This window comes from Chaetodon trifascialis, chromosome 5, assembly GCF_039877785.1.
Source record: "Chaetodon trifascialis isolate fChaTrf1 chromosome 5, fChaTrf1.hap1, whole genome shotgun sequence".
NCBI classification, from domain to species: Eukaryota; Metazoa; Chordata; class Actinopteri; order Chaetodontiformes; family Chaetodontidae; genus Chaetodon; species Chaetodon trifascialis.
Window position 1 is genome coordinate 4,907,105 of NC_092060.1, and position 27,400 is coordinate 4,934,504.

At 41.9% G+C, this 27,400-nt stretch overlaps 2 protein-coding genes across 2 annotated transcripts; one reads left to right on the forward strand and one right to left on the reverse strand.

Annotated features, from left to right (window-relative positions):
* Window positions 1-2,589: 2,589 nt before the first annotated feature.
* Window positions 2,590-7,199, forward strand: hvcn1 (hydrogen voltage-gated channel 1). Its single transcript, XM_070963485.1, has 6 exons — window positions 2,590-2,703; window positions 3,694-3,915; window positions 4,322-4,426; window positions 4,524-4,755; window positions 5,348-5,460; window positions 6,497-7,199. Exons 2-6 carry the CDS (start codon window positions 3,742-3,744, stop codon window positions 6,551-6,553), a joined length of 681 nt encoding a protein of 226 aa, XP_070819586.1. The 5' UTR covers window positions 2,590-2,703; window positions 3,694-3,741; the 3' UTR covers window positions 6,554-7,199.
* On the reverse strand, window positions 7,146-17,375 carry tctn1 (tectonic family member 1). Its single transcript, XM_070963484.1, has 14 exons — window positions 17,056-17,375; window positions 16,468-16,585; window positions 15,136-15,269; window positions 14,887-15,035; window positions 14,684-14,786; window positions 13,214-13,326; window positions 12,960-12,980; window positions 11,091-11,225; window positions 10,711-10,836; window positions 9,259-9,347; window positions 8,975-9,112; window positions 8,725-8,878; window positions 7,588-7,719; window positions 7,146-7,477 (listed from the first exon to the last, which is right to left on the reverse strand). Exons 1-14 carry the CDS (start codon window positions 17,348-17,350, stop codon window positions 7,331-7,333), a joined length of 1,854 nt encoding a protein of 617 aa, XP_070819585.1. The 5' UTR covers window positions 17,351-17,375; the 3' UTR covers window positions 7,146-7,330.
* Window positions 17,376-27,400: the final 10,025 nt, after the last annotated feature.

The following is a 27,400-nucleotide window of genomic DNA, read 5'->3' on the forward strand; positions in this document are numbered from 1 at the left end:
AGACCAAGATGAAACTTTTGGCTGTTTTGTGCAATTAATGTCACGTTCAATGTGTAAGGTAACGGGGTGGATCCAAATGCAGACAGCAGGCAGATCTGCTTCAGTGATCTTTAATAACATAAGACCTTAAGACAAAGAGTGGAAGGCTAGGGTCAAAACCAGAGAGCTCAAGCAAATAAGTCCAATAAGGGGCAGGCAGGATCCAGAGTCCAATAAACAGGCAAAATATGACACACTGAAGTCAGGCAGGGAAACACAGATACAGGTAACTTAGTAACAGAAGCAAGTGGAAATGACTGAACAATCTGGCCAGGAACAAAGGAAGCAGAGGAGTACATATGGTGAGTGGCCGATGGTGGGATGAGCTGCAGATGAGCCGGTGGGCTGGGAAGTCCAGACAACTGCTGAGCAGATGAGAGGAGTCAGAACAGGTGTGTGGTTGGCAGTCAGGTGAAAAGGAAAGGAGAGGAAGTCTGAGGGTGGATCAGTTGAGAATGTCACAGAAGGGCCTGGGAAAACAGAAATGAGGCTGAAGAGGAGGTCCACCAGCCTGAACTGGGGCCCCCAGTACAGCAGGAAGATTGGGAAAAATGTAACTGAACATTTTCTCTTTCAGTGTATCTCAAACCTGTAGAAAGCCTCTCACTGCTCTGCACAGTCAAATCAATGAGCTGAAAGATACTGAAAACATCTAGTGAACAGCTTTCACAGTGCACATAGCCACATGATCACCTGGTGATATAAAATGTGGATTGGGGCAGATTTCTGAATAAAAAACCTTTAACAAAGATTGGTGAAAGCTAACATTTTGTGCCACATAAGCCCGTAGCTGTTAAAGACTTTTGATTCATAAGCATCCTCTTGACTGTCTGTTTTTGGATTTCTTTAATGCCAAAACCTTACAATGGATGAAGCCATGTCAAAAAGCTTTTCTGAGACAAACATCTCTTCTACTGGAGCCAGACCAACAGTGCTTTCCTACATGAAATCTGTGAAAGCAAGTATATCAAGTATTGCACATACAAGCATATGGATGGATAGCAACAAAGACACAAAAAGGCAAAGTACAGCAGAATGTTGCTAAAAAGAGACTGCGACAAATTCCAATCAAATACCAACTTCAGTGACCATCAACTTTCACTTTTCAGTGTCATGACTAGAGAGAATACATATCAACAAACCTTCATCAGAACCAGCCCTCTCCTGCAAACACTCCTCTCACTGTGGGGACCAACAACAACATGACAACTGACAGGCTTGTTCAGCTAAAGAAAGGTCAGTCAGTAATGCACATTAAATAACTGATAGTATACTGCAGGTTTGATACTTTATTGACATAATACCTGCAAAATATTACCTACAGCCAGTAGGTGGCGGTGTGGCCACAGGAAATGGCCCTTTGAGGTGTAGCAGTGCAGTCGTGATGGGAATTCCGGCTCTTTTAAGAGAACAGGTTCTCACGGCTGGGCTCTCATAAAAGAGCCTGCTCCCAAGTGTTGCTTAAATTAATTTATTACCAAAGTAATTTAAAATTCTGTGTAAAATTAATTACTAATGTACACAAATTTTCTCACCTTTCCAGCGTTTTGTCTGTCGCGGCTGTGTGTGTGTGTGTGTGTGTGTGTGTGTGTGTGTGTGTGTGTGTGTGTGTGTGTGTGTGTGTGTGTGTGTGTGTGAGTGTGAGTGCGTGCGTGCGTGCGTGCGTGTGCTGTGCCTGTAACCCCCGTTCCTCCCCCTCCTGCTCAGTGCGTACACACTGATCCCGCCACACATCATGTAGTTGACCGATCACGTGCGGCTTGAACGAAAAAAGGTCGAGAAAAAAACAAAACAAAAAACCCAAAGTGGCTCCCGCTCCGGCTCCGGCTCCGGCTCCCAGGCAGGAGCCGGCTCCGATCGTTCACTTGAAAGAGCGGCTCTAAGAGCCGTTTGGTTCGCGACCGACACATCACTACAATGCAGAGTTGAGGCTGGGAGAGGCCTGCTTAGTGCATGATAAAAGTACACCAAACACAGTTTATTGAAAGGATGTATATGTGTTAGCTCCGTAAGCCTTACTAAAAACACTAAACACATCACTATTATTATTATTATTATTATTATTATTATTATTATTATTATTATTATTATTATTAGTAGTAGTAGTAGTAGTAGTAGTAGTAGTAGTAGTTTTAAAATGCTAGCCTACTTATTAGACATCACATGCTTACTATCGTTTCACCCTGTTGAAGAAAGCATGACAGACAGGATGCTGAATCCCTTTGGGGAAATGCTAATTACTGCTCATACAGGGCAGGTATTTCTTAACGAACTCCGTTCCAAAAAAGGAACATTTAAATTCAATAAGATAGAATTCCAGTGAGCTTGCAAACATAAGCTTATACTCTACGGTCACTATTTAAAACATGTCAGGAGCAACGCTTTAATTCAACGCTCAGTCGTGTGTTGTAGTGAAAATAATATTTGTAGTTTAACATGAATGAAATCAAACGCACTTCACTGTAGGCTGCGGTTTACAGGTCAGTGACGCCACATAAAAAATGCAGTTTCTTAAAGGGGGGTTGGCAGGAGGCTGCCAGCGGCCAGCGCAGAACGAAGGCTGTGCTGAGAGGCGGAGTTTTTCTGCTTCAACTTAACGAGTCCAAGAGTTTTTCCTCTGAGAAGAACCCTGAACGTCCTCTGCGCAAAGGGGACAAGAAAAAGGTAAGTTAAGCCATCTAATGCGATAAAACTGTGACTGGTGTAGAAAACCTCACTTCTGATGCGCTAAATCTGTGCAACAACATGGCCAGTCGCAGATTTTCTTTGAACGCCGTAAAAACGCTTGCTTGGCAAAAACAAATGAGACGGATGTGTTCATCACGAGTTTCAGCCTGCTGTCCAACAGCAGCGGCTGGCCACCCATCACAGAGGACAACAATCCGCACGTTCGATACGACTTTCTTCATATGCTGATGGAGGAATGCGCTGAAACAAAAAGTCACAGCTCAGATTTGGTTGAATTTGTTTTGTTGTCTGCCTGTGGCGCATCGTGAAGGTCCCATTATGTTTGCACAAGTTCAACCTTTCAGCTGAAAACTTGTTAGGCTGGCTGATAAATTCACCAAAACATGAGTGGAGCTTGGTTCTGTTGCCTCTGCGAACCAAAGGTCAGTGGCATTTTCTGTGTATGTCAGCAGGACTCTGCTGCTTCGTTTGGTCCCCTGTAGCAGCAGAGGTCCATGTCCTGATGTCAGATCACTGTGGATGAAGAGGATGTCCCTTTAGGGGGGAATTATTATGATATGTGGATGTCTTCCACCTCAGCTGTAGGGAGGGGGGTCTGTAAGACGGATGCCCACAGCTTCCTTCTGACACCCGAGTGACATGACCTGCTTTCTCAAGAATATGCTGCAAATGTAAAAAAGAGAAGTAAACTCAGATTGTCTAACATGTGGAGAAATATGCTGACATTTCTGACAGCTCAGGGTGGAAGATGGTAAAAACAGCTGCGCTGGTTGTCACTGAATTGCATTAGTGTGCACATTTTCTAATATTTAGCTATTTTGCACAGCCAACCAGAGGTCTTCCCTGAAATAACACAAGCAATTTGTAAGTTGCAGTGCATGAAGTAGCATTAAGAAGCAGCTGCATAATGTGTCTGCACGCTCCTGACACGCCCCTGAATTGAAATGCACACTTCTTCCCTCTGAGGTGAGCTGAGGTGGGACGTGCTCCACTCCTTTCGAAGAGCCCGCCATCATGGCTCGGTACCTGAGGTTTTTCACCGCTGTGGGCGACGAGCAGCCGGCCCAGTTGGAGGAAGAAGAGCTGCACGTGGACAGTGAGGAGCTGAGTCCAGCCACCGGCCAGTTTCCAACAACGCTCACCTTCAGGGCGTCACTGCAAAGGCTCTATGGCTGCAATCGCTTCCAGGTATGTCGTTGTGGTCTTTTCAGTGCATCTGTTGGTGGAGCATTGTCAATTTGAAAGCAAGTTTTATGCTTTCTCCACTTTGATGCTCCAAATAGCCTGTTTTGTCCAACCATTGTCCAAAACCCAAAGACCTTCAATTTCCAATGATAAAAACAGAGAAAAACAGAACATTGTTACGCATGAGAAGCAGAAGCAGAAAATCTGTCATTTCTGCTTGTTTTAGCATTGGACTCTTGATAACATCATCTGACTCACAAATGACGGAAATGTATGCACTAGAGATATCTGTATTACTCCACACATTCTTCTTCCATGTCAAAACTTGGCTCCTACATCACCCACAATGCAACATGATCATGTGTCGTGTATATAGACAGACACCTTCTATTGACCGTCTTGCTTTCAGGTGATGGTGGTGTGTTTGGTGATCTTGGATGCTATCTTTGTTCTGGCGGAGCTGCTGATAGATCTATCGGTTATCAAGTTGGAACATGGCCACATTGTTCCTGAGGTGAGACATGCATTCGTCCACTCATTCCAAGCAACCTCACAGTTCCTATGGAGACCTTCTCCATAATCTGATTTACTGAGACATTGGTTTTTTGCAGGTGTTTCACTATCTGAGCCTGGCTCTCCTCACATTCTTCATGGTGGAGCTGGCTGGTAAACTGTACGCTTTCCGTTTGGAGTTCTTTGACCACAAGTTTGAGGTGTTTGATGGTTTGGTGGTGATATTTTCCTTCGTGCTGGACATTGTCTTCATCTTTCATGAGGACGCCTTTGATGGGCTAGGTCTCCTCATCCTGCTGCGACTCTGGAGGGTGGCCAGAATTATCAACGGTCAGTAACACTTTTGCCTAAAGCATGTGCAGGGGGCGGAGAAGTAACAGGAGCCCATAGCTTTTTTCATCCGGGGCCCCCTAAGCGGGTTCTTCTGGCCCTGGCCTTTGGTCGTCCCCATAGCAAATCTTTGGAGTGTAGTGACGGCAAATGACAACTTCTGACATGTCTCATAAAGATCAAATATTCGGACTTTATTATCAGTAAATTATTATATACATTTTGTAAAGAGGTACATTCCATTCAGGAATTATTTGTGACAAATAATATGTTAAATAGGCTCAAGTCAGATTTGTACAGTATATTAAATACATTTGATAGAATGCTCTCCATAGGTACAGAGGGGTATATAGTAATAATAATAGACTGATATGGACTAATAAGGACACTATGGCCCCACCCACAGACTCATATGAAGGACTCCCCTCCTCAGCAGCCTCGGACCGTTTGACAGAGTTTTTATGATTATTTACTTAATGTCATTTCGAAGGCTTTCCTTCAGTTCACAGTGACAACATGCATCTCAAAAAGAAGAGCATGAGAGGCCAGTGCAGTCGCTACGCCTGGAGATGACTGTCTGAATGTGTTACAGGTATCCTGGTGTCAGTGAAGACTCGCGCCCAACAGAAGCTCCACAAGCTGAAGGAGAGCTACGACCACCTGGTTCAGAGAGTCACAGAGCTCCAGGAGCGCAATGACAAACTGGTGATTCCTCTCAGCTGCTTCATACTAAGATTGATATTAAAGGTCCAGATTTACTCAGACACTGAAGACGAGAATGTTATTCTTTGAGGTTTTCCATGCTTCACATGGAAAGCAGAGGTTAATATCATATGACGGAATTTATTTCCATGATGTCTTCAGGGCTGCAGCTACAGCTGAGGCCATCTGCACAGTGGCCCTGAGAGCTCAACACACTGCGACTTAACAAGTTTTAGCATTGAGAAAACACACTGCAAACACAGAAACCTGCTGTGAAAAGAGAAAACAACCACATACACAAATGTGCTGCAAGTACACATTGTCACATCTCATGAGGGGGAACAGATGTTTTACTTGTATGTTGTCATTTGTAGCCACATTTAGTTTTGTATTTACGAACGAGCAACATTTGCTTATTGTCAGGAGACTTCCTTCCTCAAACAGTTCCTGACAGACAGCTACCACCTTGTGTAATTTACATAAAGTCTTGTATGGACAGTTTCCGTTCTCATGTCTGATACTTGTTGGTGGGTTTGGTTGTGTGGTGTGTGTTTCCAGTGTGTTTTCTAAATGCTCATGTATTGTCAAATTGATGTTTTTTGAATTTGCTTTTTTTGCTTATTTGCATGTGCTTCATTAAGCTGCAGCGTGTTGAGCCCTCAGGGCCACCGTACATTTGGCAAACTATATTCTACAATTAAAAAAACTGAGACATGGTAGTGTGTTATAAGCTCAGTGCTTTTAGATTCAATGTATAAATTTAACAACAAAATATTAAGTGAAAAAAGCTAGAAGCTTCAGCATTCGTCCGAGAATTGTATTTTTAGTGAAAAGTAGATAATTGGTACTATAAGTCACAATGACATCGTGCTCAGCAGATTAAATAGTGAGATCTTTGGCTATCGGGACACAAGTGTTCTAATATGACAGTACCTCAGCATAACTGAGACAGAGCTCCACCTGAACTGACAGTGTGGTGTGTGAGCTATGAATGAAGTCCACCAACAGACTGACTCTTCTCTTTGTCCTTTTGTTTTAGGAACAAGAGAACCAGAAACTTCAAGCCCTTCTGAAGAAGCACAGCGTAGACTTCTAACTTGTCAAGCTAACTGTTGTGAACTACTGTTCAGTGTCATTTACGCCATGTACCTTTCTCTACCATTTCAAAATGTAAACTATACATTTCATGGTAAACTTTCATTCTCCTTTCATGTTTCCTGTCATTATAGTGATGGAAACCAGCTGAAGGTCTTCATTTAATGATTGTCACATACTCAGATGCGACTGAGTATCACTCCACACCGCTGTATAAGGCCATGACCTTAAAGGGCCAGTGTGCAGGGTTTAGTGTCATCTAGCACTCAGGCAGCAGACTGCAACCAGCTGAACACCCCTCGCCTCACCCTCTCCATGGTTGCCACTAAAAACATGAAAAAATGCAAAAGGCATTCAATCGAATGTAACAAAACTTGATTCTTATTCTCAGAAGACAAATGAAAACGTAATTATGAATATTACATTCTGTTTCTGCCAGTAGACCCCTGAAAGCTTACACACTGGCCCTTTAATTTGCTTGTAAATATTTGAAAATGCCTCAGACTGATGATTTGTACATAAAAATAAATTTACATCTGCTCTGTAACATTTAGAAGAACTGTATGTTGTGTAAAAAAAAATCAAGTTTAAATAAAGTGATTTCATTTATTAAAAAAACATGTTAAATAAACTTATTACAACAATCCTATATACAGTATTAACACAATATACATTAACAGACTGATCATACACCCAGTGTTTGTTGCCATAAATGCCACACACCAGTATGTACGGCACATTTTACCCTTGACTGGTGAGTGGAACCCATGTGGACTGTTCAGACAAAAGGGAAGAAGAAGTCAAAGGGCAGTTTGGTGTTGATGGTGGGTGTGGCTCTATAACCAGGAAGAGCAGCAGCAGAAACTGGAATGAAGGCCACAGAGCTTGTGATTGGCAGGGTGTTGCTGCTTCCAGACAACAGGGCCTGTGAGAGAACAGGACAGTCACTGCCACTGCATCGGTTCATTTTCCTGTCCAGACCTACGTGTGTCCAGCCAGGAAGAATGAAACTGAAATTGAAAATGTCAGTCTTACCACACTGGTGATGTTGGTTTGGATTACTTCTTTGATGCTCACAATGTGAGCTTGGGGGTTCACCAGGGATCCATATTTAGTCCATTCAATTTCTAAATGAAGTGACAACGGGATGCTGCAACCCTGTGCCTCCTGCAAATCACAGACATACTGCTGAACGTGTTCTCAACAATGTCACTGCATAGTATGGATGAACACTGGTTTAATAATCTAAATATGTAGCACACAATCTATTTAAAAATGATGCCTGTTGGGTTCAGCTGCCGTTGAATGTCCTTGGAAGGCTGAGACCAGTGTTGTAAGCCAGAGTTTTGTGGCAACATTCTGTTTTTACAAGATTTTTAATATTGCTAGCAACCCAAATTCCATAAATGAAATGACACACATTATCTTTACCTTAGTTTATATCTCAGTTTGTATGCCTCCACCAACAAGTTGCGGCTTACATCATGTCTGTCCACACTAATGTAGGTTTCAATTTTCATGGTGGACACCCAAGATTAGTGTCAATAATTCAGTAACTGACCAAATCACAATCAGCCCTTCTGTTCCTGACTTATGATGTTGAATAATGGCCAGAAAAGATTATGTTGTCGCTGTGAAGCCGACCTATCCTTCGATTTGTGGGAAATGCTGTTGTAATTAGTGTATGAGTTGAGGCCAAATTTATTTTTGTGTGGCCACAGCACCTCTGACAACAGAAATCTAATCAGTTCATCCTTGAGTCCAAATGAACATTTGTGCCAAGAAATTCCATAAAGACATCAAGAAAACTGGAAAACATAATGTCATAAAAAATATACCGCAGAGCAAGACACACTGGAATTAATATACATAATGACAAGAAGATGAAAAGCATAAAATAATTAGATGAATTGCTAAAACAAGAAAACAGAGAAAAAATAAAAGATATATAAATATCAAATGATGTGTGTGAACATCTCACATCTGGTTTTGAACTTCTTGACTTTGTCTCATAAATGCTGTTGTCACACATAATCTGTCACAAATTAAATGGAACTGCAATGTTACACATATTTTATTGTGGACCTGGAATAGATGTTGGACTTGTTTGCTCTTGCACACCTCTATCAGATCCTGGGTTTGAAATGTTGTCTGTTTTCAAACTGTGCTCACCCCAGGATTGAAGTTGCTCTTGATTGGCACCCAGTCCAGTGGATAGTCTAACGGGGAGTTTCCAAAGGAGGCCACATACTGGGGGTAGTTTGGTCCTCTCAGAACATCCAGAAGCACTTGAAAGATCAGGGAGCAGTTGGCAGCATCTTCCAGTCTGCAGGAAAAAGACAAGTCACATATTGATTCAGACATGAGGAAAGATCGTACCTGTACATTGTAATAAGAGCTGTTGAGTGTAAGGATGTCCTGCCTTAATGTGCAGCCGGACACAGAGTCCAGACCAAACAGGACTGGAGAGCGTTGGTGTGGTCCCTGCAGACAGTCCTGGTCCTCAGCACTGTGGAGAAGAGACAGAGTGTCCCCGGGGTTGATGCTTCGAGCAATCCCAGTGATGACAACTGTTAAGGACAGATCTCGGGGCCTTGTAGCTGCTTTGAGTGCCTATAACTCCTTACTCCTACTGGACATAACACTTATCATACTATCTATAGGTCAGGGTGAGAGAAGTCCAATGGGAAGGCAGGTAAAGGATATTCTGCTGTTCTTGTTCCAGTCACGAGAGGCAGTCCAACCACATAACCTGGATTTCCACTGTAGTGGACAGCCACCTCCTCCCTCTCCTCCTGTTCAATAGACCCAAGACAAAGTATGTTACTCACATTTAGTCTCAAGAATAACACATTTTCATGTACTACATTTACAGTTTGTTCAGGGCTTAGATTTACTTTGTACTTAATGAGTCACAATAACTTGAGTGAATTATTTCAACACGTTCCATCAGTGAAGGAAAGGTGAGCTTTTCTTCATTGCTGGAAGTCTTAAGTTTAAAACCCTCTGGAGTGACCCAGCAATCCCCATGGCCAATGCTCTGCGAGGAGTAAAAAGAGCAAGTGTCCAAAGTCCAGGCCGAGGATATGTTGTGCTGTGGATGGCTCCAACATTTGAGAGGATTCTAAAAGGTTTTAGAGACTTAGTTACTTAGTTTTTTGTTTGGACAATGGCACAAGCTTTGACTCCTTTCCCACAGCAACTCTAAATAAAATACCCTCTGAACACCATAATAAAAAAGACAAACTAAAATTAAATCATCCTTTATTAATCCCAGTCCCACAGTGGGGATATTTGCAGTGTTACTCCAGCAAAGGGGATAGTGTGAAAGTCCAGTAGAGATGCCGTTGCCTCAGCAGACAACTCCATAGAAGATGGCTGGTGCCTCCACACAGTCAAAAAAACAGTCCTCAGGAGAGCTCCCTGCTCACCAAAAGACCTGAGTCTCCTCAGCACATACAGTTTGCTCTGGTGATTTGTACAAAGTGTCCAGTCCACTTTATTACTCAGTGGAACGTCCAGGTACTTATAGGATTCCACCATGTCAATGTCTGTTCCCTGGATGTTCACTGGTGAAGGAGGAGAGTGGCTGCACCTGTGGAGGTGCACCACCAGCTCTGTGGTTTTCCCTGCATTCATCTGAAGTCGGTTCTGCTGGCACCAAACCACAAATCCCAGGGTCAGCTCTCTGTACTCCCTGTCGTCCCAGTCTGTGGTGAGGCTGATGATTGCAGGGTCATCAGAGAACCTTTGCAGGTGGCAGTGAGCTGATCTGTGTGTTACACCTGCACTGTCGAGGATGAAGAGGAAGGGAGCCAGGGCTGTTCTCTGTGGGGCCCTATGGCATATAAGACACTGGAGGATCAAACACATAACTCCCACAGTGCTCCGAGCCGTTTCCAGGTCAAAGAGGGATGGTGAGTACACAGATGTGTGTACTTGCATGTGGGGTGCAGAGGGCTGTGGCCAGGGCAAAGCTTTAAATGAGTAGTAGCTGCTTTTTTTTTTGTTAAACCTGTTTTGTAAGTAAATACTGCCTCTACTTCAAATAGTAGTTCTCAGTGCAACATAGCACAACCAAGATCACCCATGTAGAACAAAGCAGCTCTTGTGGATAACACTCCATGATCGATAGAAAACGTCTTGCTGAGACACTACCTGAACAAATGTGATATGAAACTCCTGCTCCAGGGGCAGCGCTGCTTCACGGACAAATCCAAGCACCAAAGACACCGTCACATTCACCATCTCACCAGCTGGGTTGTACTTAATCACACTGATGACCTAAGAAGACAAAAATGTCTAACTGCTCCACAGACAATGACTTGTTTTATTTCATTCTAAGTCCATAATTCCAGCTATTCAGTATTTTTATCATTGTCGGTTCTGTGTACTGTGTCTATATCCTGTTTGACCAAAACAGAGCACTGAAGGGCAAATGCTAAAATAATGTTCCAATAGATGAACTGGTTAAATATACTAGCAGCTTTCATCCAAAATTACAGGTACAGTCATGTGTTGGAGTGTGGGGGACTCACCTTCAGCACCACATTAGCACAGAGGGTGGGGTTGAGGAGAACAGGGTTGAGGTTTTCTCCTCCACTGATCTGTAGCTCAGTCTGAGTCCCATCTACAGACTGCAGGATGACTGAAGCCACCTCCACAGGTAGAACCTCCAACAACGTCAGAAACAGCCCATTAGTCAACGTTTCTTAACATTTACCTTAAATGTCTTCGCGCTCATCCTCTGCTCTCCTTCACACCACGTCACAGTCACAGTGAGGACATCTCGAGGGATAGGCCGTCCACCACTTCTTCTCAGACCAGACTAAAATACCTCTATCACTAATGGGTGGACTGCCATGAAATTTCACATTCATGTCGCCCACAGGATGAATTGTAATAACTTGATCACGTGATCACTTGACTTCCTCTGGCACCATCATCAGGTCAAAATGTAACCCGTCCAGTTCTTTAGTTTATAACCAAATACCTGCAAAACATCAGCTCAGATATCTGTACACTCTGTGTTTAGTGCTAATTAGCAAATGTTAACATGCTACATACTAAACTATGACTGTGAACATGGTAAAAATTATACTTGCTAAACATTAGCATGCTAGCATTGTCATTGTGAACATGCTGACGTCAGCATTTAGCTGGAGCGCTGCTGTGTTTACGCACAGCCTCACAGAGCTGCTGGCATGACTGTGGACTGTTAGCTGAGTTTCAGTGTGTGTTGTACTGATTGCAGCCAGCCATTGGTTTCCATTGCTACAGATGACTTTATTACAGGGTAATAAAGATGAACTGAAATCTCTGCATTACAGCAGCAATGTTAACTGATGTAAAGAAAAGCAGACACACTCATACTCCTCTAAAATGAATGGAAATCCATGGAAGGTAGGAAAAACAAGCAACATAAAGCAACAGAGCAGCGTGGTGTAACAGCTGAGGGCTTCCTTCTTCTCAGGAACCAAACCAAGTTTTGAGAGAAATGTCATTTTCCTGTCTTTGCATTGCAGCATTTAACCTCAACCATCGGTCTGTGCTAACTTATTGCACTATGAGGCAAGTTGAAAGGAGACATATTTTGGGGGGCCGGTCTATTCTTTGCGCAAAAGGAATGTCTTGTAAGATTTCCTGGTCAGGTGGGGGCTGTGACAGCATGTGAGCGCTTTTAGCACAGCAGCTCTCTAAAACTTCCTTCTAGCGGAGATTCAAAACATCAACACCGAGCCGAGAGATCATTATGGGATGTGGAGACTACTGGGCCCTAAAACAAAAGGGGAGGTTTTATGGAGGTGTACCATTAAAAAGGTGGATCAGCTGACAAATAAAGGCAACTACAACATCAAGGGGTGTCCACATCATGGAGAGACGGCGTGCCTAATGCACAGATATGGAGGCATTATTTTGCATTACGTGTGTTTCAAGAGGATTGTTGTGAAGTTGTAGCATTCAACCTCAGGTCGTATAAATCTGTTGTTATGGTGACCATGTGACCACTTCCATCATGTACATACACATATTCCAATTGTTAGTATGAGAAAAAACAAATTATTTCCAGTAGTGATTAATCTGCTGTGTATTTCCTAAATGAATCAACTCATTTGAAATTTGACTGATGATGAATATATTCTTTAAAAGCCGACATTCAAACTGCTACTTGTTTGTTCGACCTGCAATCCAAAATAAAAGATACTCAGTTCTCAATCACACTGGACAAATAAAAGCAAATCTTCACATTCAAGAAGCTGGAACCAGTGAATTTCTGTCATCCTGGCTTGAGAAATTACTTAAACAATTGATCGATTACCAGAATCCTCCTCAATTCATTTTCTGTCCATCAACTAATTTAATGACCGATCCCTTCAGTGTAAAACACATAAAGTAGGCAAACTTACTGCAGCATCTTCATTCTTCCCCTGCAAAGTGGAAAAGATTGAGTTTAGCTTCTCTGAATTAACATCAGCTCATTCTCTTCTGCAGAGTTTCTCTTTGTTTTAAGGATTTTCGACACAGTAGCTCCTGTGAAACATATGTACACACATCCAAATGACTTAACATTCCTCACACACATGTAGGAGAGTAAGAGTGTGTGAGGGTGGACGTTTTCTTTGAGGGAGCAGCAGCGTGTGGCAGTGAATGTGGCACTCACAGCAAATAGCTGGATGTTAGTGTAGGTGTCCATGTTGAGGGCTGACAGAGCGCCACAGTCCTGCTCCAGGACCACACGCCGGGAACACCGACTGCTCTGATCCTGTAGGAACGCTGGGGGCAGACAGGAAACACTAAAACAACAGCATGCGTAACAGTGAAAAATACAAATGCTTTAAACTCTTTTCAGCATGTTTGAATTACAATGACATAAAACAATAAAAAGGCTTCTTTCCTCAAATGTCTGACTATCCTTTAACATTAGAAATAAGCACTCTTAGCAGGCTAACTGATGCAGTTTAAAAAATAATGATGAACTAACCTGAAGAAAGAGAACTGCACCACTCTCCTGAATATCCAGACTAATCAGCCTTTACTGTGTTTCACTTCTATCTGTGTTGCGCTTTGAACCATGTTTGCTGGAGGCTGTGATCATTATGACAGCAGTCATGTAACGTCCATCAGAAGCTGCTATGACAGGCTGAAGCGTTGGGGATTGAGGAAAGGGGGTGGTTTTGTTTCACTTCTTTCATTCAGTCTGACACTGAGTTCGTCCAGCAGAGTTCTTTTGGGAGAGGGGTTATTTTGTTCTGTTTTTACCAATCTGTGCTGCAGCTATTGACAAATTTAAGAACTGTTATCTCTGTTATTTAACCTACATTTTTGAGGCCATGTTTTGTTGATATTTCATCTCTCCTACCAAAGCTTGACTGTTTATCCATCTGGGGTTAAGAGATGACAATGAGCACAGAAGCAGACCAACTTGAACTGCTGAAAAAATCAAAGATGTGGGAGGATGTTCTGAGGAGCGGGACCAGGCTCGCTTCGTGTGGTTGTTGGAATGATTGTTTCCTCAGCTCAGTAAAGGCTAAGGGCTGAGGCACTGAAGGGACACTATGTAACTTCTGAAAAACATAATGACACATTCTTCCTCTTATGACTGAAGTAAGAAATAAAATACAATTATGTGCAGCTATCTAATTGTAGACAGATGTTAGATTTGTCTTTGTAAGTGACATTACTGCTGCAGGAGCTATTTGTAAGTTTAGTCTTTGGTTGTAGTTTCAGTCGTAGATTTAATTTGCTAATTATGAGTAACTTTGTTTGTTTGATTAACTTAAGTGTTTGCTTTATTTAGATTCGATTTTTGATAATATTCTTGTTTAGGATATTTAGATTTGAATGGTTAATATTTTAGTTGTTTTTTTTGGTAATTGGGTAACACTGGGCACCTGAGGCTATTTGTGTAGGTAGGCACCTTGAGGACCAGCATGCACCGGGGTGGGCCTATGGTTTTTTACCAGTGCAAAGGAGGCACCAGCAGCCATGATTTTCTTTGTTCTTTTGTTTGGACAAACGGCCACTACAACTGCACTAACAGAACTGCTCAAGCAGCCTCATGTTTTAGCATCTATCATTATCCCACAGCAGCCACAGCCAAAGTGACCGCATTACAGTGAGCAGTCGTTACCTGCAGGACTCTTGTCCACACAGTCAGCACTGACACCTGGAGCTGGCAGCCAGAACGTCCCTCTTTGTCCAGTCCCTCCTGCTGTCCCCATCACGTCCCCATACTGAAAACATAAAGCATCAGCAGAGGAAGAACATTGTTATTTCATGACGACTCCTCAGTTTGAGACAAACAGAAACAGGTAAACAGTTCCAGTTACTCACCTGGTATCCAGAGCTCTGGGGCTCTGCAGTGGACACCTGACCACTATTCTCCTCGGATCCAAAAATAAAGCTGGTAAATTGTTTGAAGAGCCAGTCAAAGTTGCGGTCAGTTGGAAGAGCGGGTGATGGATGAGATAATCCATCAACACCTAGACAGAGCAAATAGTCAGCAGCAGACAGACTTGGGGATGGAGACTGTTTGAGGTCTGGAACAGCCTACTGTACAAGGAAGTGCTCGTTATGACTTACGATTCTGTGTCTGAATGCAGAAAACATCATAATTAGTCTCCTTCCGGACAGATGACTGCAGCTCTGAGTAGCCATCTATTGTACTCCTTAAAGAGTATGATGCTACATCTCGGCTGCACAGCTGCTTGTTGCCACTGCCAACAGAAACGAATCAACAGCAGGTATGAGCCTGTTCATAGACTGTGTGTAGTCAGAGGTTACTTCATGTGTAAACCTGTCAGAAACATTGAATTGAAGAGTCCTAATCATGCTGATAGTGATAGACACGTGAGGCCATTAAAGAGTAGTGGGAGTCGTTCATGTACTCAAGTTGTACTGTTTGAACCTCACAGTCTGTCCACAAGTGAGCATCCAATTCAACGTATTTATGTGGTGAATTTACAAGTTGACTGTGCCTGATGAGTAAATCTTGTTTCAGATTTTCTTTAAGGTGAAGTCAAGCTGAGAAACTTGACCATACATTTTAAAATAGTGGCCTGACTTGGAGCTCTTATGTACATCAGCTGGGGAGAGCCAGACCTTTGTTTGAAACAGTCTTATATTTCAGGTATGCTTTTCTTCCTATTGGTCTGTTTCATCTTCAGTCATATTTCAGGCAGAGACCCCTCTTTTCTGACATGATCCCACTTTAATTTGCTGTTAACACAAGCTCAGCATGTCCTCCATCTTTACCTTTAGTGGTGCTGAATTCAACATAATGCACATTCCCACAGCACTTATTCCATCAATACAATACATGTCACCATCACTACTTGTCAGAAATATTGTTTTCATTCTCTTACTGTTTTCAGTAACTGGCATCTTTTCCTGGTCGATGTGTGTTGGGCTACCATCCATGAAATAACACTTGTTTCACATGAAAAGTGTTCCAAGGGATCAAAGGGCTTGATCCCTCTCTGACCTAGTGGGCTTCTCATTGCAATGTCAGCAATGTAAGTGAGTGGAAATCGTTTCTGCATTAAAAAGCAATATTTCTTTTCAAAAGCAACACTTAAAGGAGTGGGGTGGTTAGTATGACGTGACTCTGCTATGTTCAGTTATTATTTGAATAATGGCCTCTCAGAATTGACAGAACATGAAATCAGCTGTCTTCTCTGTTTCCTGCTTTCTTACAGTCTAAACACTTTGCGTCTCCTGAATGTCTATGAATCACCTGCACTGAAATGTATGGAAGACACAGAGTAGGCTGTGACCACATGTTTGAACAATCCTATCTCTTCTTCAGCACTATTCAACTGTGACCTACTGATAGCACAAGTCTTTGCTGTGTCTCTCCTTCTGAACTACCGTCACCGGAACCTCTTCCTGCTGCTCCACTTTGTGGAGACTCACCTGACGGTGTCCACTGAGCAGCCCGTGAACAGAGCCACCTCCTCACCACACTCTCTGTCACAGCAGCAGTTGATGTCACACACATCCTTGTGCTGGTCACAGGGACACAAGCTGTCAACTGACGACACACACACACACACACACACACACACACACACACACACACACACACACACATACAGCAATGCTCAGGTTAGAGGGATATTCTTACTACAAAGCTCATTTATCATATCCGTCTTTAACTTTCTCCATTTTATTGAGAAAACGGGAAAAGGACTCATCAAAGCTACCACACCTTCTAGGCTATGTGATACAGCTATGACCTCAGTGTGGTTACATGCTATAAATATTATGATTAAGTGCCCGCCTGTCTATATCTGTCTGTGTTTTTTTGTGTACATCTATGACATGGTTAGTTAGTTAGCTAATTGCTGATAAGCTAAGGTTAACAGACACACTGCAGTTTCTAACTAACTGCAGCAGTAGCTGCGCAGAACACTGTGTAGACCTAAGCGGGCTGGTTATTTCACGTCATAGGAACGGAGAATTTGCTGAGCATTGTTGTGCGGCATAACAGCAGGTGATTACCGTTGGTGACAGGAGTGAGCAGGCTGCCAGAGACGGGCAGGGGCTCAGTGGGCAGGGTCGGCCGAGCGGTCTCCTCTGTGCTGCTGGAGCTCGGTGTTGGCGTTGTTGAATCAAACTCTGTCGGCTGTGTAGATGTATAATTGTCCATGACGTCATATGTGACGTTCTCGTAACCAAACACAGTCGTATTCAAGTTGTAGCTGGTAGTATTTTCGTTGGTAGTAACAGCAGTAAACAAGAGAAATACGCTAAATAGCTTTGAAGTGAATCTGAACAGAATAGTCGAGGCCGCCATCTTTGTTTAGTCGTTGCTATGGTTCTTCTTCTTCTTTTAACCTATTAACGGCTTTCTGCCTTTAAGGACGCATTACTGCCACCTACTGTCCATACAAGGAAGTGTTCCGTGTCAGTCCATTGAAAGATGGAAGGGCATCCTATTAGCAGACATCCTTTTTGAGACAGGCCTCAGAAACGAGTAATCGAATAATGTTGGTCTTCTTTGATGCTCAGTTCATTTTGCAGTACATTTGAAAGAATATGCAGCTTGTCTTTCCATTGAAGGACTATTTGTATTGTCACCACAATCATCATTGAATTTCCTGCCTCACAGTATTCAGACAAATGTGACAGCTATTGTATACGTACTGATGTTGCTGAATTTCTTACTTGAAACTAATTGCAAACCGTACCTTTGTCATAACATTACCATATTCTTGTATATTTACTTAATTAGCATTTATAATATCCCATTAAATGATAATTAAAGTTGCATCATTTAATGCTTTCTTTGTTTTTGTTTCTTTATTCCACTTTATTTATTCTGCTCTGTTCCACTCGCTTTTAGACCTTAAGCTAAGATTGCGCGTGGCAAATTTTAGGTTAAGAGCTTTCACTGTGTTTGTAAATGTAATCCAAAAATGTAACACTTTTTTGGTTGCAGTTTTGTGATTATCCACAAGATGGCAGCACATGACAGTGAAACACATCATCATACTATTCCTTCAGCTGCCACAACATACATACAGTGATATTATTATAACAGACACCATTTTTACTGTAAGTGAATACGCTGTTTTAAACTGATGCATTATGCTCTTATTGGTGTGCATGGAACAGGGGGTTTTTTAGGCTGTTTGACTGGTGACAAGCAACAAGTTTCAACCAAGAGAGCAACAAGCAAATACAGACTAACTCATTATGTAATTGCTAGTGTATACAGGATAAAATGGAGAAAGCATTTTACATTTATTCATTGAATGATACTGAATGTGAGCTGATGTAGGTGAGTGGAGGAGTAGGAGGAGAGTCACACTGAAAGAAATGATATTATAATAAGCGAATAGGGAGTAATGATATAAGAAGAGGGAATAAATCACTTGAAAACAGATGAATTGGTCAGGGAATAACAGGAAGAATGTGAAGTAAAATGAGTGGCTAACAGGCTGCAGACAAAGAATAGATGAGTGTTAAGAGTGCTGAGGTGAGGCTCCAGGGTGAACTTCCACTGTAGCTTCATAAGTCACACTGATTGGTAGGCTGATCCCATAAATAAATTGCATTTCATGTGTGCCAACCCTACAAAGACCTTAAGATCTAAACTAATGCATCATATTAGGTGTAGCTCAGCTGGTAAAACACAGGTGTCACGTTCCAAATTGTAATCTATCAATCTATGACATACGGAACTAGTGAAAAATTGTGATTCTAATTTCCCTGAGCCCAAGCTTGTGTGTTCCAACCAGAGTCTAATACCAAGAGGTCCTCAGTTCTCAAGCATATGAAACAGAAAAATGCAGCAAATCCTTACATTTGAGAAGATGGAACAAGAGAATGACATGCATTTTTAGTTTTAGACTGTAAATACTAGCACAAACCTCGTAGCTCAGGGTCTTAATTAATGGCAGAATTTTCAATATATGATGCCAAACAGACCATCTCAGACCCTTTCCATGCAGTATGCACTGAAGAGCTGATCAGGACCGCCCACTGTACACCACTGTGAAATTATGAGCATGGAGGCTGCATGACCAGTGTGAAGATGAAAGCAGCATTAATTCAGTTTTTTGGCCACTAGCTGAAAACACAACACTGGTATATTGTGACAGACATGTGAGCAGACAGTTGCCTTTTTAAACATCAAGCAAACAGCAATGTTAGTATTCATTTGGAGTCATGCTTAGTGCTCCATTACGTTCACCAGCCACTCTAACCCTGTCAGTCTGCTGTTTGGTGCTGAGCAGGTACTGTACGGCGGCTTTGTAGAGTATTTTCAGTGAAAACAGCCGCCTGCTGCAGCTGGGAGGAGGTTAATGGGAGCTGAGACTACATGAAAACAATAAAATAGCGGTCTGTAAAACCAAAACAATGAGCTGAAAGCCATTAAAATGCTCTGTAAAGCTGAGGTGAACTGAAGAGCTGGTGATTATTTACTGTGGTTTGACCCCATTCATGTTACACATTGTCAACAACAGAAGTCAAATGGGGTCCCTCACCTTTGCTTGTTGTCCTGATTCAACTGTGACTCTTTGACCTCTGACCCCTCCTCTCCTCTCTCTTCATTGTTCCTGGAAAAGTTAAACATGTTTCTTTATTACATGTGCTGGTGTTTCCTGTTACGTTACACTGCTCTCTCTCTCTCGGCCTCTCTCTCTCCCCGCAGTGTCTCCCACCCCTTACACTCATTAATTAATTCTCAGTGGCCATTAAGGTTGTGTGGGCTGGACCTCTGATGAATATATTCAATCTGAGTCTTTGTGGGTAATAACTGTCAGGGGGAGGCACACCTGCACTATGGATGGTAATGGCTAAGTGTGTATGAGAAAGTGTGTTTTTCCTGCATATTGTTTGTGTGCATGTGTACATGGTGCACGTTTGTGATGTGTGAGTGCTGGAGGACGGTCATTGAACGATGAACACACAGGTTATCACAAGGTCACCACCTCACTGGCATTGTATGTGTGTGTGTGTGTGTGTGTGTGTGTGTGTGTGTGTGGCTGTGAGACCACGTGTGTGGTTTGGTGGCAGTGAGAGGGAGGAAGTCTAATTAGAGCATTAATTAAGAAGCAAACGGTTTATTGAATAAATCCTGTGGTCATTAAGAGAACACACAGCAGCCAACCTCCTCCTCTCTGTATTCTCTCCCTCTGCCTGGATGTCATTGCGAAGCTGCTGCTGTAACTTTGGAGTAATAGACCAGCTACTTATTTACAGCTCAGTGTTACTGAAAGACTTCCTGCTCTGCTCCTTGACTTTCAGTTGCCATAAACAAATAAAGTCTTCCTGTCTGGCTGATAGCTTCTGTGACTCAGTTCATTCGCTCATGTTTCTTCAATCTGTTTTCTTGACAAACTGAACCATGTTTCTTGGGTTTGCTACCCATATTCTAAGAAAGAAAAATCTATTACATCACGTGCTATTAGAATCTAAACTGTTCATATTTTAAAAAAATAAGAAAAGCAGTGGATTATTACAGGTTTTATTTGCCTTGCAATGGTCATCATGTCTATCAGATATACTAAAATGTATACACCCAGTTAATTGCTGACATCACTTGACATCGCTGTATCTGGAGGTCTGACACCTGACTGTCTATAACAAAGAAGTACGTCTGGAAAGAAAGGATTACTTTTCCAAGATTATTACAGAGAATGCTGGGAACTCTAAAATAGTATTCTCCACTGTTGACCGGCTACTCAGCACCGCCCCCACCTGTTCACAGTGCTCTATATCAAACTATAAAGAAATTGCACCGTTCTTCAATAACAAACTAACCTCAGTCAGAGCCAGCATTGCCGCTGATCAAAACACAGATGACCTCAACAAACACTGTAAAAAGATGTAACCATGGGAGAAATTCACCTGTATTACATTAACTGAGCTCTGCAGGACTGTCTCTGAGTCTAACTCGTCCACCTCATGTGTTGATCCTATTCCTACAGAATTTTTAAAGAAGTGTTTCACCGTGTTTCACGTCATGTCCTGAAGATTATAAATACATCTCTGCAAACAGGCATCTTCCCCGGTGTAGTAAAACCATTACTAAAAAAACCCAACCTAGATAGTAATGCACTCACTAACTACAGGCCAATATCCAACCTTCCATTCAGTAAGATGCTGGAAAAGATAGTTTCAGTGCAAATGAACTCCTTTCTTACAGAACTGAACTTCACTCAGCCTTTAGAACAAACCACAGCAGTGAGTGAGTTATTTTCCTGTTAGAGTGCAGCCTTTGATATGATTGACCATGATATCTTCATCAGTCATCTTGAACAGTTGGTTGGTCTTTCTGACTGTGTGTTAAAACGGTTTAAAACATCCATCAAAGGGAGAAACTTTTATGTTAGTCGTGGAGATCATGTTTCTCTGAAACATCATATCAGGTTTGGGGTTGCACAAGGCAACTGCCTCGGTCCACTACTGTTCTCATTATACATGCTGCCACTTGGTGATATCATTAGAGACCACAATGAATGTTTCCATAGTTATGCAGATGCAGATTTAAACAATTTCCCCTCGGGGATCAATAAAGGAACGCTGATTCTGATTCTGATGACACACAACTGTACATCTGTGCTAAACCAAATGATGCTGCAGCTATGGACTCCATTGATAACTGTCTTTGCAATAAATAAATGGATGAGCAACAGTTTTTTTTTTTTTTTAAGTTAAATGAGGACAAAACCGATATCCTACCAAGCTACATCTCGAACCCCCTTGTCTATTATTTGCCTTCAAGAACACTGCGACCATCTGCTGCTGGTTTAAAGCTCTGTAAAACTCTACCTTCAGATATCAGGGAAGCCAGCTCACTAAATATTTCAAGAGAAAGCTAAAAACTCATCTCTTCACTTTAGCACTGAACTAACTAGCTGTGATTTCCTGATACAGATCTGAAACTTTAGAGCTTTGCCTCACACTTATGCATTGCTGCATTTCTTTTAAAATGTTGTATTTTACTTAATTTTCTGCATTCTATGTATTTTTTTTTACCTATATTTTATTATTTTATTTTGTTTTATGCGTTGTCTTTATATTTATTTTCATTCTTTTTGTCATTATCAAGTGGGTATTATTCTCCGTCTTATTTTACATTAATTTTGTTGTTTTTTTTGTCTGTTTTTATGTTCATTCTACGCTTTTTGCAAAGCATTCACTTTGTGCATGTGATTTCTCTCTTGTAAAGCACTTTCAGCGGCAATTCCTGTATGAAAGGTGCTATACAAATAACGTTTCTGTATTATTATTATTATTATTATTATTATTATTATTATTATTATTATTATTATTATTATATGGTCTGAGACAGTCAGACAGGTTGCAAACAAACATCCACTCCATTTCTCTGAAACGCTGTTGAAATAATTAAAACTGATTAGCACAACATTAACTAGTTGAAGTATCCTGGACAATCCTGAGTTTCTATGTTGAGAAAAATGAGAATTTACCGTGTGGAATCTGCTCTCCAACTGTACGAGCTGAAGTGTAGGGTATAGGGCTGGGAAAGGAAAGGGGACTGAGCATGCAGGGCTTTCATGTGAGGGGGGCCCACAAAGAAACTAGAATGAATAGCCATGGACGCAGAGAGGGGCTCATAGAGAATGCCTATGTACAGGGTCCAGATGTCTGTGCTACGCCCCGGCCAGTGGCTGTTAGAGATACTGCAGCTTCAAACACTGGCTTCAGCTTTTAGCTGTGATGACTGTTGCTTGACAACTGCACCATTAACCACTGGTCACTGAATGACAAAGACTGACTCACCCATGCTGTGTGCCCTTCACTGTGCTTTGTACCATGTACCACTGCGTCACAGGAAACAGTGTCCTTAGCTGTAAATCTGCTGTATTTCTTGTGATGTTCTCTCACATCAGCCTGCTCTGGCTGTAACTCACTATACAACGCATGTATGAGTGTTTGTAGTGTATCATGTCCCAGTGCTACAGAGCACCACCTCTGCTCCTGTAATCCTCTCACCTATTCCTCTCTCTGTCTCTGTCTGCATCTATCTGTCCACTTATCTGTGCATCTCTCATCAGGTCATCTTCTCTGCTGTTTCAGCCTTCAAACATCATTCCTCCCTCTCTGCTGATACCGGTGTCCTTCACAAACACACATGCACAGATCAAACTTAGTCCGCAGGAACTGTATCTTCAAAATTCAGAAATCACAGTTTGATATTTTTCAATATCTTTCGATAAAAAATCTATTAAAAAAGAGAATTAATCATCATTGGCTCTTGTTTAGCATCTTGAAATTCGGTCTCATATACAGTAATGTTTTTCTACATGGATGCAATGATGAATATTATCTGGACATCTTGTCTGTATCTTTCTGTCTCTCTACATTCCTTATTCTGTTGTCTTCCTCTGTCTGTTTCTGTCGGTCAGTCTGTCATCTCTCTGTCCTGATAGCATCATGTTATCTACTCTCCAAATTAGAAAACCTGCCTTATGCCCTTCACTTTCACATACCTGCTCTGTGTGTCTTTGTGTGTGTGTGCATGTGTGTGTAGGTCACAGTGTTTTACCGTTGCCTTGTAATAAAGGCCAGAGGAAGGGTTGTTAATCATAGTGAAACTGCAAAGGTTTGGTTGGTAAATGTATGGTAAAACACTGAAACATTGCTTTAATCTTTTCCAATGGGATGCATGCAAACACACGAGACTTTGATAATTGAGCATCTGAGATTCAGAAAAGTTGTTATTTCCACCAATGTCACAGTCTTTTTAGTACCAGATTCTCTCATTAGGGAAACAACAAGGGTTTTTTATACAAAGAGGGCTCTAGCTTTGGAAAATACCATGTTTTGTGTCTCATACGCTGCATGGCAGACATACCTGCAACATAACAGCCATGTGCTTTATGAGAAGTGGCAAAGTTAAACCGACATACACATGCTAAGACAATCAATCCTCATCCTTGAATGTTTTTTCTCAACCCTGTGAACGGAAACAAATGTTGATATTGGATGATTCTGCAAAAGCCTGGATTATGCTTACTTACATTTATTGGATCCAGTGCCAATGTTCTTACAGTTGGTTAAGGTTAAGATTGTTTGTTTTGTTGTTTTTTGTTTTGTTTTTTGTTTAATTATCGCAAGTCTGTGACAGGATACAAACTCTGACCTCCAAACCTTCACTTTCTGCTGCACAGCTTCCTGCACTGGTACTGAATGTTAACACTAGATATAAACAGTGCTTTGCTTTGATTTGTCCAAAAGGAACATAATTCCTATGGATACTAGACTGGCTTCCTCATTATACTCAAACATGCTACTTAAGAATGCTTCAGAAAAAGCATCAATCTCACCTTTGTGTTGCTTGCACAGGTAACATTTCACTGCGCTGTTCTCTCTGGTGTGGAGCCAGAAAGGGCTTTCTCACCCTGCAGAACATCCACTGCAACCAAGGTTGGTTTGAGTTGTAAAGGGTGTTTTAGCTACATTGTTAACAGTATACCTGCCCATACAGTATACATCTGCATGTTAGTCTTTCCACTGTTAGTGAAGTCTCACAGAGCCCTTAGCATATGGGATCAGTGTACCATTTCATTTGCATTCACAAACCTACAGGACAAGAAGTGAACGACTCACTTCACAGTAAACACAGCCCAGTATCATGTTATACTGCACATATATCTGCCGCAATGTTTTATGTCTGGATCAAAACAAGATTCAACACACACTAGTGGGATCCTTTCAAAATGTCTGTCAGTTGAGTCCCACAGGCGACTTGTGCTGTCTTAATCAGATCAATAAATAAATAATCAGTCAATCATATCCAGTCAGTCATATCCATCAAATCAGAGGTTGAAAGTACTTACTCTTTCTAATATCTGGACAATACTGGCCCTTTCTAGTACATCATTGAGCTTTATAAACTGCTTATTAAGAGTTTATATACTACTTTTACATGCTAAATAGGGGGTGAAACGATGCTAGTCTAGCTTTAATATAAATACAGTAGATGAACAGACATTCATATCATATTCACTCCCTCAAATGCGAATTATCCATCATAACAAAGACCTTGGCTTTGCCAGATTTCCATCCAGTTATTACTGGTTATTACTGCCAATGAAAATAGAAAAACCCAACCACTGATTTATCCCCAGCAGCTGCGTGTGCAGAGCTCAGCTCATTTCAATCACAAATGGCAGCATCTTGATTTACTCCAGCCACTGTTTTAATAGAGCTAGCCGTGGCCAAATTTAAACTAGCCCGATTAATCAACTAAACATTCAATATCTCCCATTCAGCAGGCGAGCGGCGAGCACACACGCCTTCTCAATATGAATTTTCCGGGAGATTTCTCTATTGATCGACAGACAGATGATTTGTGAGATACATTGTGTGGAGATCAATAGGTGGCCAGCGAATAGCTCATAGGGAGAAATGAACTGTGATGACATGAAGACCTCAAAGTCAACTTCGCATGTAGTGTTGCATAGTACATGGGAAAATGAAGACGTACGTACTGTTTCCAGTCAGGCCAGGGACTTGAACCAGCAACCTTTCAGTTACAATCCTCTAAAACCGCAGGGCTACAACCATTCAGTGAGGTTTAATAAAGTAGAGCAGCACAGAGGCTTGGGAGACAGCAGGGTGGCCAGTGACTTTTATAGCAATCAGACTCATGTTTCTCACACACACACACGCACACACATGCACACACACACACACACACACACACACACACACACACACACACACACACACACACACACACACACACACACACACACACACACACAGCTTCATACGCTCTGCTATTTTAGCGTGAGTTCCACTTTGCTGCCCTGCTCTGTAGGGAGATCTCTGTCTTTAGGGGGGCTGCTGTGTGTGTGTAAGTACTGTATGTCCCGTACATGTGTTTCTCTTTGTTGGTGTGTGTGCAGCGATTCAACCCACTAGGTTTGGCGTGACTGGTGTATGTGTGTGAAGGAATGGTGAGGTTAGAGCAGTGTCAAAGCCAAGCGGATGATGAATGGCATTAGTTTAGTCTGTCATTACAGACTGGTGTTTTATGTAGGGGTCAACTCTAATGGAGGAGAGGAGAGGAGAGGAGAGGAGAGGAGAGGAGAGGAGAGGAGAGGAGAGGAGAGGAGAGGAGAAGCACATTTTCTCAACCAACAATGGAAGATACATCCTTGCATTATTTGTTCCAGTCTAAGTACAACATTAAGCTTCAATTAAATCTTGAACTAAAAGTCTTCAACCCCCACATGTGCCCTCTAGATGTCCCTACAATATCAGCGCTGGACAGAACATTCAACTAGTTTCAGAGCGTTACCAGTAGTGAGGCTCACGATGTCATGATTTCCTCATGGTGGCACTACAGAAAAAGAGTGGGTTTCACCAGTTATTTCTAAAAGTTCTTCTTAATTTCTTAGTGACTTCTAGCTAGTTTCAAACTAGTGATTTACATCAGGTTTCATCATCATTTGTGTTTAGCTTTTAAAGACTTCAGTAATGTGTAAGTCAGTTGCCTGGAAACATCTATAGCAGTGTTTTTGTAGCAGGGCCCCACTGCCCATTGCATGTTTCCTGCTCCAACACACCTGATTCAAATGATCGGCTCGTCATCAAGCTCTGCAGTGGCCTGATGACAAGCTGCTCATTTGAATCAGGTGTGAGAATTGAGAAACACTGATCTATAGCAACATCTGTCCAATCAAAAGCAAGCAGTCACCTATGTAAACAGGAAGTCATTGTAACATCTCATTGTCATGGTAGTGCAAGAGGAAAAAATGATTGAGTGTTCAAAGGGGAAAGAGTTTATCCTCTGGGAAACATGAATGAGCAGCACAAAACTGAAGTGAACAAACTGGCCATTAGATATTGACATCTCCATTGTACAAAGTTAATTGTGGTCATCTGATAATGGTGCTAAAGAAAAGGTCAGTACAGATGTCATTCAATTTTAGTCAGTAGATGTTGAGATAAATGCAGGGCCAATGTGTAAGACTGTCCAAAAAACAAAAGACTGACTAACTGTATTAGAACCAGCATCACAATCTCCAGTACCAGCTTGTTGCTGAAAAGAGCACTAACAATGGAAAGAGGAGGAGGGATGACTAGAGTCAATAATTAACCGGGTTCCATCAGTCTATTTTTCAGATATTATGATATTAAGAAGCACTTAAAACCAATAATTGTCACATACTCGTAATGCAGACTCCTTGCTTGGAGTTGCATTGTAGATAGCAGTTTGTCGTGATGAGCCATGAGAGAGAGAACAGAGGAGGAAAGAGGGATGACATGGAGGAATGAATGGAGGGAAGAGAGAGTGGTTAAAGGACATACTCTCTGTGGTCATTTTGGGTGATGGGGCATGACTGACCCCAAGCGC

Bases quoted from the DNA above. Each gene is read 5' to 3' on its own strand.
- tctn1 (XM_070963484.1), bottom strand. From the start codon at position 17,350: ATGGCGGCCTCGACTATTCTGTTCAGATTCACTTCAAAGCTATTTAGC. The intron at 12,981-13,213 runs GTGAGTGCCACA...TCCACTTTGCAG, and splicing joins CTAACATCCAGCTATTTGCT to GGGAAGAATGAAGATGCTGC. The intron at 10,837-11,090 runs GTGAGTCCCCCA...TTGTCTTCTTAG, and splicing joins GTGCTAATGTGGTGCTGAAG to GTCATCAGTGTGATTAAGTA.
- hvcn1 (XM_070963485.1), top strand. From the start codon at position 3,742: ATGGCTCGGTACCTGAGGTTTTTCACCGCTGTGGGCGACGAGCAGCCG. The intron at 4,756-5,347 runs GTCAGTAACACT...AATGTGTTACAG, and splicing joins GGTGGCCAGAATTATCAACG to GTATCCTGGTGTCAGTGAAG. The intron at 5,461-6,496 runs GTGATTCCTCTC...CTTTTGTTTTAG, and splicing joins AGGAGCGCAATGACAAACTG to GAACAAGAGAACCAGAAACT.